Source organism: Pleurodeles waltl, chromosome 3_1 (genome assembly GCF_031143425.1).
Source record: "Pleurodeles waltl isolate 20211129_DDA chromosome 3_1, aPleWal1.hap1.20221129, whole genome shotgun sequence".
Classification (NCBI taxonomy): domain Eukaryota; kingdom Metazoa; phylum Chordata; class Amphibia; order Caudata; family Salamandridae; genus Pleurodeles; species Pleurodeles waltl.
Window position 1 is genome coordinate 1,374,248,663 of NC_090440.1, and position 15,280 is coordinate 1,374,263,942.

The window sequence follows — 15,280 nt, forward strand, 5'->3', positions numbered from 1 at the left end:
GTAGGTGGGGCCGTCGTGGCCAATGGTTGAAGCAGCAACTACAGGGGCTGGAGGTCTCCAAGGGTCATCCGCAGCCTTCTTGGCATAGAAGAAGGATGAGAGAAGAGGCCCGTGGCTCTGGCGAGACTCAGTAGTCTCGTCCTCAGGCTCACACAGGGCCTCTGAGGTGATGACGGCATTGCAAGCCTCTCAGGAGGAAACGAGGCTAGCAGGTGGGTTCAGCATCTGGGGAACCAACAATCAGCCCCACGGCACCCCACTTCCACTGTCGGTGGCCGGCTTCTACAGAGTGGATGTGACCAGGTGCAGCAGTGATGATGATCCATGCAGTTCGTAAGCCCCAACCTCTGGAGCTTTACAGGCAGATGGCCATCTTAGTGGCTGCCGTAGCCACGCCCCTCCTATTTGTAAGCTCTTTATATTGCTTTTAGTGTGTATGATGAGGCACTGCCACATCTCTGACCATTTTAGTGTATCTGAAACAAAAGCAGGTTACAAAGGAGACAGTACACCTTTTCACATAGAAAACTGAGTTAGTTCCTGAAAAACACATTTATACTCCATAACTGCTCTAAAAATATTAATGGCAGGATTAATTTTCACAGATAGGTGTGCAAGGCTCAATTACATAAACCATAACAGCGTCAAACCCTGACACCCACTGAGTGCCAAGTCACTTGCTATCACCTTGGACAATAACACCCTCAAGGAACATATTGCCAAAAAACAGAGACAGCCTGGTACCAGCTCTGTCTTCTGAAAAAAGTGAAACCTTCTCTCGGAAAGTGACTTCAGAACTTCTGTTCAAGCCCTCATACGCATGCATCAAGTTGATGGCCTCCCAAACTCCACACTGGCACCCTTAAAGGGCTTTCTAAATGCAATAATACAGCTCATCCAGGGCTTGAAGAAGTATGGTCTTTTTACACCCATCCTGCTGAACTCCACTTTTACAGCCTGCACCATCTTCAAAACCAGCTTCTTCAGTTCCAATGCCATCACAACTAGCAGCCCTGCTTATCATGTAGACAAGCTGACCATCTATGGTTGTTGTTGGTACATCCACAGCCAGCACACCATTGGGCTGCCGAGTAAGAAGTCAACAAAAGAGAAATTCTATAATTTCACCCAGGATCTGGAACAACATCTCTGTATCCACCTGGACTGCCTTAATAATGCTGTATTTAAGAAAGAGCTGAAGACGCACCTCTCCGAAAAATATTACACTTCTCCTCACTGGTCCTTTTTGATGTGTTCATTGGACGTCATATAATCCTTATAAGTTAGAGCCTTATTATTGTGAGCAACTTAAAATAGCAAGAATGTGGAAGACCATAGAGATGGCTTTAGACCCATGATTTGCTTCTGCACAGCTACGGTGATTTTGGTAACATCCATTGGCAAAAAAATTGTTTAGAGCATTTGAATTACTTTCTTGTTGTGGAGACCATCACACTCTTTATGACATCCATATATTCCAAAATAACTTTTGCATGCTTCTGGAATTATTTTTTCTGCTGATCGTATGTGATCTTTTACCCAGATTCATACTTTGAATATGTAGTCCTTCAACTTGTCAACAGCCTTTTCTAACTATGTATTCCTTGCATAAAAGGTAGCACCACTGCCATGTCTTAAAGTAAAATTTACATAGCTAAACCAGAAATAGATTTAGTAGGTAGCCAATGATGCGTCTTAGATCTCATGTTAAAAATATTAGACAACACACCCTTTTCTTTGCTAAATATGACCAAATTAGATGTGAAAATATTGGTTCACGAGTGTGAATTGGAAAAATGTCATGTTTAATGCAATGGATTGAGAGAAATCAATCTGTATCCTAGGGCTAGAATAGTCTACTAAATTGATGAGATACATCTTCCTAAATAATGTCACAGTTTTATTACGAGTCCGAACGTTATTCGTTCTCCCCACAAACTCCAGAAGAAGAGAGCATGAATTAACTTGGCTTGGAAATGAATTCTGCAAGGAGTGAAAAATCATTGAAATAATCATGAACCGCTATCATCAACACATGGACTTTCTAACATATAGACCAAACCGAAGAGACTTCCCTACCTGTTACACTTCAGTTAACCCACATACACATATCCTCATAAAATAATTTTGGATGTGATTTAGAGTTCGACGGACTGGCTACTCCATCAAAAAAAGTAATGGATATCCAGTCCGCCGTATTACAAGTGCATTATATCCAAAGGCACTTGTAATACGGAGGGCAGAATATCCTTCATGCTTGTGACAGAGTAACTCATCTACCTAACTTGAAATCAGGCCCTTTGTTTTTGACTGTGACTACAAGTTGGTTGTTTCAAAAACAAAAAAAACACTGTTGCAGGACATTTTTATCAGCAGGGATAAAACTGACTCGGCCTGAACACCACCATGAAATGGCTTCCACTACCACCCACGCTGAGGAGACTGAAGGAGCCAGGAACTCATACTCATACTGATACTCATTAAGAATTTATGTCACCTTGATAAAAGCAGGCTGTTCTGGCACTCATTTGTTCCCCAGAGTGAAGCAATGAATGTGTCTAGACCTGTTTTTGTGATTTGATTTTTTTTTTGTTCATCATAATAACATGTGTAATGATGTATATGCTGAAAAGTGCAAATGTATCATCACCACTGAGTAATCAATGGATCACTTTTTCTAAAGAAGTACACAAATGCACCTTCTGTCCGCATATTTGAGACACAAATTGGTTCTGCAACTATATTTTCAGATGTAAGGGCAAGGTGAGAAATATAATAACCCATTTCGCGGTACCCCTTTCTGATTTTTAAGGTTTGTTGATTTAGGGCCTGGGGGCTATTCTATCACAACGGTGACAGATATCCCGTCTGCCGACATATAAATCCCATTATATCCTATGAGATTTATATTTCAGCAGAAGGGATATCTGTCCACGTTTTGACAAAGTAACCCCCTCCTCCAAACTCTAAATCCAGGCCCTTAGTCTTTCATAAATGTTGGATCACAGCCAGTGTAATTGTTTCTGACACTACGCAGTTTCTTTTTATTACCAATGCTATTAAGCAGGGATGACCTGTACGTGTACGGGCCATGCCTGGCTTTTATCTGTGCTGCGCATATGTTTCTTAATTTCCATTGTTGTTTTCACTCTTTTGAGTGTGCTGCTTTGGTTGTCAGAATGCCCTCTGGTCACCCACCAAAACAAGTGTGTTGTGGCTTACAGTCTTAGTTGGAAATAAATGGCCCAATACAAGTCTAGTAACCTGCCCTAATGTTATTTGGATTCCATTAGTGGAGGGGATTTAGAGATTGCCATAAGGTAGTTGAAAAATGCAGTCTGCTTGCTAGTCATCTATTTGTTGTAAATAACTATGTTGTCTTTTCTGGAACATAGACACCTGAGATTGACTAGTTTTCCCCTCCAAAACCATAACCCCTACGTTGGTTTACAGCTTTTCACAACTGCCTTGTCATTGGGAGCTTAATCTGCCTTTCTCGCTCATATTCCCTAACCACTGTGTTATCTCTGCTGCTCTTACTGACTCCTAAATAGTTTTTGAGTTTTATGGTTTGAATCTCTTTATTATAATTTGGTTTAATGTATATCATATACTCTCACCTACATCCAGTGGCTGGTTAGATAAAACAGGACGGGGGGAGGATGCAGAAGTAGGAGGGTGTAGAAGGGTGGAGAGAGGGAATAGGAGGAGGAAGGGTCTCCAACTTGTTGGGGTAGTGGGGAAGGGGAGGGGGAATACATCCTCCAGAGCGTGAGTGAGTAGGTAGCCTGGAGTCCCAAACTCTAGTAGGGGGTGACGCATGGATGAGTACTCCTTTGCCATTTCCTTTTCCATTTCAGTAGGTTTGTCTCTATGGGCCTCACCTCTTGTCAATCTTAGCTCCCAAAGATATTTGGGGCAGATATGTTCTTGAAAGTCTTGAGGAAGAAAGTGTATACATGGTCCCCACATTTTGTCAAAATGCAGGAGTTTGTGTTTGAGGGAGGCCAAACTTTTCCATAGCCACAGTCCCATAGTTTGTGTAGTCGCCAATCTGTGTGGGTGAGTTTGACATGTGTGCCCCATTTAGCTATGCCTACTCATCCAGCGGCACAAAGAGTCAGAGACATGGCTTTCCCCTGGTGGAACAGAGAGGGTAGGTCAGGGAATTCAGCAGTTCCAGTAGAATATAGGTAGGGAAACAAGGTATGTCTGTGGAGAAGATTTCATCAGTGTCTGTAAGTACTTCCTCCCAGTATCTCTTTAGCTTAGGACATCACCAGGGCAGATGGATGAGAGGGCCTGTTCGACCGCAATTCTGCCCGCAGGTGTCTGAGGTGTTGGACTTCCACTTCGCCAGTCTGGCAGGTGTGTAGTACTAGTAGTGGGTTATTCTCAATAGGGATTTGTTTCCTGCGATGCTGTAAGCTGATGTGCATGTTCTGTATAGGAGATCGGACCAGAAGATATGATCCAGCTCTGCTTCCCACCAACTTTGGGCGGGGGATTTGCTGGGGTCAGACGATGTGTTTAAGAAGTTTTAATTGTCAGAGAGTATGTGTTTGTCATCAACTTTAGTAAAGATCAATTTTCCAAACTTCCTCAGTGACCTGGAGGCATATGTGCGGGTTGTGGGATGAGTGGCCCAGTCCCTGATGGCTTTGAAGTGCCAGTGTTCAGAATCGAAAAGACCACAATTGGCTTGGAGTCGTGGAAAGCCCAGTGTTCCTGCACGATCAAATAGATTGCCAATGCACATGCAATTGGCCAATTTTCGGAGTTTTTAAGAATACTTCTCCCCAACCACACTCTACCTTTCAGGATTGACTAACAAGCCATTTTCAGAGACAAGGTCTTGGATCTCTGCTTCCCCCTGTCTAGTTCAACAGCAAAGGTTTTTTTTTCAAACTACTGTTATTTTCTAACCAAGGTCTATTCAGACCTGCAGATACTCCCACCAGGTTTATATTTCACTCAGATATACTGGAATAAAAGCTTTGTGATTGCAGTTAATTGTTATACCTACATGTTGGCGGTATAAATCCTCTCATCTTTTGGCTGGTTAAAATGGTTTGAAAAGGCAACATAATTGTAGTTGACTTGTCTGTAATCGTGACTACTCAGTGTTTTAGCAGAATATAACAGACACCCCAGGCTTGGAATCAAACCATATTTCCAAGGTGTTGTTCATTCCTGCAAATCCTGCAATTTCTTCAGAATGTTAACTTCTCCTAGATAATTGATCACACTTCTATAATCTAGCATTGATGTCATTGATGTTTACTACAAGATTGAAAACCATGACCTTGAACTACCACTACTTAGAAGCCCTTCTATCAAACAAAGAACTGTCAACCAGGTATGCATATAACTTGTTAAGCTTCTAAATCAACACCACTTCATTGATAGTACATCTTCATCAACCCTATATTTAACCTTACTTTAATGTATACCTCACCTTTAGCAGTTACACTGACTCTCAGGACTAGGAGAAACTGAGACATAGTGTTATGCTAACTTCAACCCTAAATTGATGCTTAGACCATATCACTACCTTAATACTAAGCCTAAATCTAACCCAAAGCCTATCCTTAGAAATTAACCTGGGTGTAAAACCCCGCCATGATCAAATCTAGCCTTGTCAATATACCTTATTGTTAAACTAAACTTTACTCTTACCTCAACCATAACCCTAGGCTTTTCCAGATACACAACCAAAAATGCAATCTTCAACACAAAGCTGAAGCCTAAACTTCAGCTTAACCCCCAACTCTTGCCCTTAGCTTAACTCCAAATCAAAGTCTAAGCATAAATCTAAATCTTAAATTGACCATAAATGTAACCCTAATCGTAAGGCTTTCTATAGACGTTAGCCAGACTTTAACCGTAAACCTATCACTGAGCCTAATCTGAAGGTATCTTGAACCCGAAGTCTAACCCTCAAATCGTTTTACTGTAACCTGTGCCCAAACTCTTACTGTATTTCTAAATGTAATCGTAAACCTAATCTTGAACTTTCCTGTAACACAAAGACTAAGCCTCTCCCTTATCTCAAACTTAATCCTAACCCTGAATGTTATCCTAATCTTGAATCCTGGTGTCAATGCAGTGTTGTCGACGTAGAAGTATGTAAATGCTCTGGTATCCAATGTTGTGGTGTGTATAGACATAAAGGCTTTTATATTAGCGTATATTGGTGTAGTGGATGCTGTAATTAATGGGGGTAGCCAGCTGGAAGATGCTGTGCAAAACTTCAGGGTGATGTGCACATGTGTACTATAAAATGGAAAACCACATCAACGGGTTTTGAGTTTGGCCGACAACCCTTGAAATTTAGGAGCCTCCTTTACATTTGGGGAGGTTTTGTCTGTCCGCACATTTGTTAGTGTTGCGTCTAATTATGCACTGGGAACTATTTGCAACAGTTCATTAATTATCAGCTGGGTATTACGGTTGTTATCCGTCTTGCAACTTAATGGTGTGTTTTGGGATGAACGTGTGCACTCTGAATTAGTTTATGGAATCCCACTGATGTTTCATGCATCAAAAGTAGAGTTGTGTAATACAAAAGGTCTTGTCAGTGGTTTATCCTGGTGTGGCCTTTGCATGTGTCTCAGCTGTTCACGTCCAAGTTCATTGTACACATTTGCTAAAATGACTCAATCTCTTTTTTCTGGTGTGACTTTGCAGATTGCCCTGTGTCTCTAAATTGAATGGAAGTACAGTCACTGATGGGGAGAGAGAGGACTCTGAGAGATTTTTCATCCGATACCATTTGGATCTGCCTCAGGAGGAGGTCCCCCGCAGGTGAGTGCTCTAGGAAAAGTTTGCACAATGTGCACCGACTGCACTAAATGCCATTGATTGATTGAAAAAAAAGTCTGAGGCTCGACTGAGCCCTGGTCCCTTGCTAACACCTGACCATGGTCTCTAGTGGCCAAAGATAATTGGTGCGGGGTATTGCCCAAGATCGCTCAGGTGAACTGAATTGGTTTCTTTGAGCGTACTAGATAAGACAATAATTACTTTTTCCCCCAGCATGATGAAATAGCAACTCTTCTGATGGATAAAAAGCAGACACGTAAAAAAAGGAACATCCTATTGAGTTGACAATGTGTTTTGGGGAATCCAAGAGCAAACCTTGGACGAAATCACATTAAGAGATGATAATAAGAAGACAAGCAATGATACTATGAAAGGAACTCACCTAACTTGGCACCATGCAATGCTAGACAGTACGTGGGGTACTGGGCAAAGGACCAAAGGGGATTTGATGGTATGGAATGGAAACTAAGCTCAATTGAAAAAGAAAGTGCTTTGAGTCCTTTTTAACTAATAATAGATATTACTGAAATAACCCAGATTGTTCAAATGGTTGGGGCAGTTTATTGTACTACAAACTAAATTAGACTCTGCCCCAACACATTCTATTTACAGTTATGATAAAAGGACACATTAATCACTGAAAAAAAGCATTTTTATAGGATCCGTTTGTGGCACGTCAAGAAAACCGCCAACACAGATGTCAACCATAGCATCAATGTGACCGTTTTCTAGGTAGATACATGAACAAGCTGAGGCGTGAGAGGAGGTAATGAAGTTAGCACTGCAGAAACCATTTGTCAGGTGCACCCTTAAATGCTGTAAGAATGTTTTTTTGTTTGTTTTGTTTTTTATTTAAACAAGCAAAAATGGGCAGCGTTCCCATTAGCATGCATAACAGAAAGAAGCTTGTCGGGAAGGCCTTTTTGGTACTAGTAAGTAACAGAAGTAGGCAATCTCTTTTTGCCAGAGGAGCAGGCAAAGCCAAGATGACCCATGAGCCAAGGAATTCCTAGCTTCCAGGGCACGTTAGAAGCTAACGAAATTGCAATCATTGTTTAGCATTATTTTAGGCAGAGGTGGGTTTTGAATGCAGAGATGTGAAGACCATGGGCATAGGACTATTATTTGAGGAAAAGCGTCTCTCATGACATTTCTGAAATCATTGACTGCCAAACAGATTTGAGAAAATAATGAGCCCAGTGCAAATCCCTTAGAAGAAAAACATATGGAATCCAAACTTAATAAATGTTCTAGTGAATTGTTCAACAAAATCATTTTAATTAGGTTTGTCTCACTTTCAGTGTTTTTCGTGGTATACATTGCAAAACATTGGAAATCGTAGATTCTCGTTTTTTTTTTTTTTTTTTTTTTTTAATGAAAGTGCCTCACAAACCATTGTAATGTTGCAGATTTTTGCCAGCATTTGGGCTTAACAAAAAGATTTCACCTGAGGGGGTTTGGCATCGAAATGCCTTAAAACCAATGGTTTGAGAAATGGTTACAGAGACGTAGTCCAGGGTGTTGACAAATGAGCATCTACCGCTGATAAGTCACACGTGATCTGTTTACAAAGCTTTCTCGGATCTGGGACGGGACAAACACTGAGACTTACAAATAGTAAAATGGTGGCCATACAAACGGCAGGGCACTGCTCTCCAGTCTTCACGTATGCCACTGTCATTTTTCAGCAGGCTGATATCCTCTTTGGTAAGTACAATGTATCCTCGCAGTTTGATAATAAACGTGTATCCCTTTGGCTAGCCTCAACCGAGAAGAAAGATTTGTATAGGGATTATTTCGCCACTCTTATTGCCTTCAGCTGGTGTGCGGGTGATTGGTGGGGCATTTTGTAGTGACTTGCCCTGGTGCTGCCCATTGTGCACGTATTATTTAATTGGCAAATAAGGCACTTCTCAAAACGGCACACGCATCATGCTCTAAATGCTAATTTTATACTAAATTGCACATGAGAAGGCTGAGGGAGCAGAAACTTAGTAGGAAGCAGAAGGAGAATATGGCAAAGGGAGTGAAAACGAGAGTTTGGCGAACTATTGAACGGGAAGCGAGGGTGGTGGGGACAGCCATTGGAATTGTTCATGTTTAATGTTATAAAATCTGTATTGGCAGTAGAGAAGGTGCATCTTTTGCATGTTTTTATAACAGGTGGGAATGTCTTGAAAAGGTTCGTCGAGTGCTTGTAAGAGGTCTGTGTCTTAGGAGCTGAGGCTCTTGGGTATTTTCTCACTGCTCACATTAAGGCGTTTGTGTGAAAAGAGGTAAATATATGCGTTTGTACAAGGCTTGCCGAAGGCAGGGAAGTAGATCGATACAGTCCATTGGGGGTCACGAAGTGAGTCTGGGCAATTGAGAAGGTAGTGTCAGGGGATGGATTTCTCCATAACTCATGATCAACTTTTGAAGATGTGGTCGGGAGGGTCATAAGTCTCAAATAGTTTGCTGGGAAGCTTGGATGACAGGCTCTTAGAAAGTAATGCCAGCACCTGCTACGTTGCTTATCATACTGAAATGGTAATGTCATGGTATCATTGTTGCTGGTGGGACTGTTGGTAAAATATGGAGAGAATGTTGTCTTATCTGAGAGCTAATGGTTTCTAAATAGGATGATTGTATCTCGGTGCCTTTGTGAGTACAGGGTAGCAGCCGGTATTGGGACACTGTGAGCTAATGAATGTATGCTTTGTCTGCCAGGCTGGGGATACCCTTGGGGGCTGCACAGGTTACCTGTTACCTCAGCAAACAGAAGTCCCCTTGTGTTGTAGAACATTCTTACATTAAACAAATTTCCCCCAGGTCCCAAATACTGCCAAACTCCATCATCTGCAGACAGCCGCGGTGGCACAGCATTGATCACGCAATGCTCAGTCCGAGGAGGGAACAAAAAGCACATTCTCTGCAACCCAGCACTCAAGGCTCTGAAATGCTACCTCTCCCATCAGCTCTTGCTTTTTGTCATTTCAATTACCTGCTGATGTGCTTTGCCTTGTCGCTACTTTCCCAGCCCAGGAGAGGAACCGGACTATCCCTCCATTTTGTTCTCCGAGATTCCAAGATATTCTCGTGTGTGACGAGGATGCAAGTATAGGAGCAAATAATGATAAGAGCAAGAGACTAATGACAGAGAAGGGATGTTGCTTAGTCTCTGGGGGTTTCCTTTCTTTGCAGGTACTTAAAGATCGTTGAGTAGGTTGAATGAAGTAAAGAGCTGACTGACACAGATGAATTAATGGTTTGAAAGATGACATCTATGAGTGTGGGCCGTTTGAGGTACAAGCACAAAATGAGAGTGCTAAATACAAGCGGAGCAGTGCAGAATGAGAATGTAAGCGTTCCAATGTGCCATGGTCTCTTGTGTCTTCATTGATTAGCTGTGCATCCTTGACCACATCTCGGACTCCCAAAAGGTTAGATTTAGGATTACAAAAGCTTCTGGGTAATTGTTTCATGTAATGTGGGAAGCAGGCAACGATTTATAAGGAAACCCTTTAATTGTAAGTAAACTATGTTGTACCTTTATTGCAAGAATCGTGTTTTTGTGGCATTATTTCTATTGCAGTACTGTTTTGATGCGATTTTCAGAATTTTTGTTCCAAGTCTTCTTTATATTTAATGTTGTTCATTTGGGTTTTTATTGTATACGTGAAATAGTAACATCATTTCCTTGACTGCTGTTGAAGATCCGACCCCTAAATAGCTTTGAAACCTGGTATTGATTGTCATGATACACCCTTTTGATCCTCCATTTTGGCATCTGATCGAAACTACTAACACATTTGAATTGATATTTCTGCAGAAGGGACTTTAGTGAGATCTAGTCTTTTGCTATAGGCCCTCCATTCACTAGACCATCAAAGTATCGTCATCCAAAGAACTGCACCCAGATTCTTTCCTATGGCGGTGCTATAACACCTCTTATACTAATACATCTTCAATTTGGGCCTCGAGTTTTAAATTGATAGGAATACTTATATGAAAAAAAGACTTTCTGATTGTGACATGTGGTAAGTAAACTATTTTACAATTACTCATTTTCTGTTATGTTTCTCTGAGCGACCTTGTACTGTGAAATAAGAACATAACTTGACCTTGAATGTCTTAGGTCTTTCTCCATTAGATCCTAATCAGCATTTCATTGCAGTGGCAGTGTGGTCGATATCTGCTAAGACGTCACATGATTATCTGTATATGTTCACGATACCTTGCTGTGTGGATTCTAATACCAAGACTGATGCTAGTTTTGTAAGGGAGAGAGAGATCATTTTATCTTAGATTTTATTTACAATCACACCCTCCAAGGCCTGTGAGAACACTGCTCTATGTAATTGACTTTTGAGAACCTACATGGGGAATGTAATGTTCTGTGTGGAATGACTAGAATGCATATTTCTGTGTTGCATCCTCAAGGTAGTGTCTATCAGCCACATCCATAACATCTTAGCATTTATCTATTTTTCTCGTGTCTAACGGATTTTTATCTCACTATAAACCCCGTAATTAAAAATGTCAATTAGGCATCAAGGAGTGTGGAAAGAGTTTCTTCAAGATTTGAATTATGGTGGAGTGGAACCTTTTATCGATATCAGAGAAACAATTCAAAGGGTAGTGTTGGCGTACATATGGAACTATAGCTACTTGTACACAAAGGGTTTCTAATTGGGATAGGTGTTAGATGAAATCTCAATTTCGGCATCCATTTTATTTGCATCAGAAGATTTTTGATGTTCTTTGTCATCCAGATACACATAGCTGTAGCCTAACCATCTGACATGGCAGGGTATACAGTAGACTGGAGTCCAGCTTTTGTAACAGCTCCAAGTGTTTAGGGCGTCCCCATCTACGCCATTTCAAAGAGAGCTCGGAGAAACCAGCACACAGTTGTGCATTTGGTCGTACATGGTTTACTGCAGAGAACTAATGTGCGTGGGTAATGTGCCAGCCTAAATTGTTGGAACACCTCATGCATTTTAATTCAGTGACATGCGGGAAACCAAATGATTTGTTTAGCCAGTAGCTCAAGAAAATGTAAAATGAATCGTTTGGCACCATTTGTCTTTTTTTTTATTGCGATTATTCTTTTGCTGATATGTTTAAACTACTTCCCAGGGCTATTTTTAGCTCTCGGTACATTCCTGTCTCAAAGCATTTCATTTTGGCCGTGTCTGGCAGGAGAAGTGCCAGACAAAAGATATTGAATTCCAGAGTGGTGTTTTACAAGATAGGCTAGTTTGGGGCCAGTGTTGTTAAAGAGACCGGTCTAGAAAAGATTCTGTTAATGTCTAGTAAAGAGACATTGCCTTGGCATGCAAAAATGTAATGGAAATTGAGTAAGGAATGTCCAAAAAAGGAGAACAAAATAGCAAAGTGGAAGGTTAAAAAGAAAATTTAAAAGGGGGTTAAAGAGAAATGGTAATGTCAACGGAATGTTTTAACGTAAAGTAAGGGTTTACTGAAATGAAAGTGAAAAGGCATAGGATGTGGAAAATTAAAAAGTTACAGAGAGCCTCTTCTCATATAAAATGTTAAATAAAAACAATATATACAGGAAGGGTACAACAATCAAATTTAAAGAGGATAACTAAAAGGAGGGGTTTTGAGGTTCACATCAGAATAAGAAAAACGCGATTATTGCAAATAATTATTAAATATACAAGCCCCATTGTTCACCATATTCTTCAAGCGTTATTAATATCAGTTTTTATTTGTTCTGAGAAAGACTTGTAATAGCCATTACAGGCTCTCTTATTTGAAGGTCTATCTTCAAAGGTGAAACTGTACTTTATGTAAGCCATTGATTTCACGCAAGTTGCTGTCAGGCTGAGATGTCTCTCTATGGTCTCCTCGGAGCTTCCTCGAGTGAGCATGTCAAAAGTATTCATTGTCTAGCATGGGAAAAAGTCTCTTTGAAACTGAATCTTTCAGTTTTTTCCAGCGGAGGCTTTCTGGCATGCTGAACATCAGAGAAACACCACACCAAGAGCCCTTAAAGGTATTTGGTGTCCTCTTTGCTTTTGACTGCTTTTATTAGCCGTTTGTGCTAGTGCAGGAACCCCTGGCACACTCATTGTTCTGAGAAGAGCCAGCATCGCCTCATGCGATGCCTGCACATCCTCAGGCAAAAACGAATACCAAAGGGAGGCAACCTGATTTGGCAATAGTGCAGTCACCTTTTGAACCTCATTTATGTAAACAAATCATACAGGGATCTGGAAACTAGCATTAATCAAGGTAGAATTCAGCTGCCCTAATCTCCTACCCAGCGGTAATGTCCCTTCGTTGTTTTATACCTTTTTCATTTTTGTCCGATTTTGTTTCTCACCTTCCTTACCCTCCCTCACAGTTAAAATAAAATTCTCATTTACCTGTCTCTTGTAACTACCTCCACTTGTCGCCAACATATTCCTTGCAGTATCAAAACGGGTGCAGTGGGTTAGAAAAAATTATGGGGTCCAGTATATGTATGGCAATTTTTATTTAAAACTCACTACAGCTGCCATTACCCAGAAGGATTTTTTGTGTTTTTTATTTAAAGAAAACTTCTTCAGCTCTGATTATTAAATGGCAGGAACTTGCTGTTCTTGTGTAGATGTAAGCCATTGTTCCTGGCAGATATTCTCTCCTCCATATGTCTTAACTTTGACTGCAAGCAGCCAGGAAGAACTTGTTTTGAAGGGCATGGGCTGTTTTCACAATTTCTAAGATACACTTGTCTCTAGACATCCTTTTCCTTTCCCAAAGATTGAACTCCATTCCCCATGTTGAGGAGAGACATTTGTGTTCACACAGCTAGATACCATGTAATGATCTACACAAAATTGCGGCTATCTTACATCTTAGTATGTTGTAGGTAATCCCCTTCCCTAGACTCCCCTCCCTCCCGTTCAGTCTTACTTGAGGTTATATGTCCTCTTTAGGAACCTGGTGCTAAAAACAAAAATGTCAGGCTGACCATTGAAGCATTGACTGCAAAGTCTTTTCAGCCCATGCTAGTGTGACTTATTTTGCATGCTGGAAATTGTTTAAGTTTTCAGGATGAGGCTTTCTCTAAAGAAAAAAATATTTAAGAACAGGCCAGGATAAATGTGGTTATGCTATGCTACTAGAAAAAGCATTATGGCAGACTGTACAAGCCCCTATGAGAAGCCTAGAGGGGTGTGACATCCTTGGCTTGGGTTCATAGTATAATTTCCTCCCACTGTGTATGGAGGTGAACTCTGACTTTAAGAGCAATGGTCTTTCTTTGGGTAGGACCTCTAGCAACCCCACCATAAATGGAGCACTTCCTGTCATAAGAGAGGTAGTATTTACACATGTCTATAATTTCAAGCTACAGCACTCATCTGACATAACACAACTATGCCCTTTGGTGTTGGTATCCCTGAGTACATTTGACACCCAGGAATTGCCGGGGAGGTCAATCTTTCAATCCAGCTTAGAGCGCTGTTTACTCTAGCTCTCAGAGTACACTACAGTGTACATCAGACTGTAGGCCGGTTTGAGTCCTTTCAGCTCTACTGGATGTAGGAAAGTCCTTTTCTGGCATGGTTACCCCCATTTTTGGCCTTATGTCATTGTGCTTAGACAGTTTTCACTGGTGTCCCGCTAATCTGGACCCCAGTGACTGTGCTCTCTCCTCAAAATGTAGTTGCTGCTTGACCAGCTCAAGCGGGATGGCAGAACAAAGGATATCCTGTGGGAGAGGGGACACAACCTCCTCTTCCTTGGAAATTGGTGTTACTGGGCCAGGGAGGGATAGCCTCCCCACAAGACTGCTTTGAAGGGAACATTAAGTACCCTACTTGCATAATCCAGTGTTCGATGGCATCTGTCGCTGTAGATACGCATGTTCTGCAATAGCTCGCCATCTGGTGTTGGGCCGGAGTGTTACAAGTTGTTTTTCTTCGAAGAAGTCTTTCGAGTCACGGGACCGAGTGACTCCTCCTTTTGTCTCCATTGCGCATGGGCGTCGACTCCATCTTCGATTGTTTTTTTTCCGCCATCGGGTTCGGACGTGTTCCTGTCGCTCCGAGTTTCGGAACGGAAAAAATAGTTAATTTCGGAAGATTTTCGTCGGTATTGTTGCGTTCGGGATCGGCGTACTTAGATTCAACACCGCATCGAAGATCGAAGAGCTCCGGTGCCCTTCGGGGTAGTTTTTCGATCCTCCGTCGGGGCCTGGTCGGCCCGACCGCGTGCTGAGGAACGCCGATGGAACGGACCCCGTTCCGTTTCTGCCCCAAATGCCACAATAAATACCCCTACACAGACCAACACTTGGTCTGCAACCTGTGCCTGTCACCTGAGCACAGCGAAGACACCTGCGAGGCCTGTCGTGCGTTCCGGTCCCGAAAAACACTCCGAGACCGTCGAGCCAGAAGACTTCAAATGGCGTCCGCACCGACAGCCCGACGGGAGTTCGAGGAACAGGAGGAGGAAGGTA

General features: G+C 41.7%; 1 protein-coding gene across 2 annotated transcripts in view; it reads left to right on the top strand.

Annotated features, from left to right (window-relative positions):
* The window catches only part of TBCEL (tubulin folding cofactor E like), a 244,719-nt gene that overhangs the window by 214,689 nt on the left and 14,750 nt on the right, over positions 1–15,280 (top strand). For both annotated transcript variants that reach the window (XM_069224880.1, XM_069224879.1), the window contains exon 7: positions 6,691–6,807. In XM_069224880.1, the coding sequence (XP_069080981.1) occupies positions 6,691–6,807 (117 nt within the window). The remainder of the gene's footprint in view (positions 1–6,690; positions 6,808–15,280) is intronic.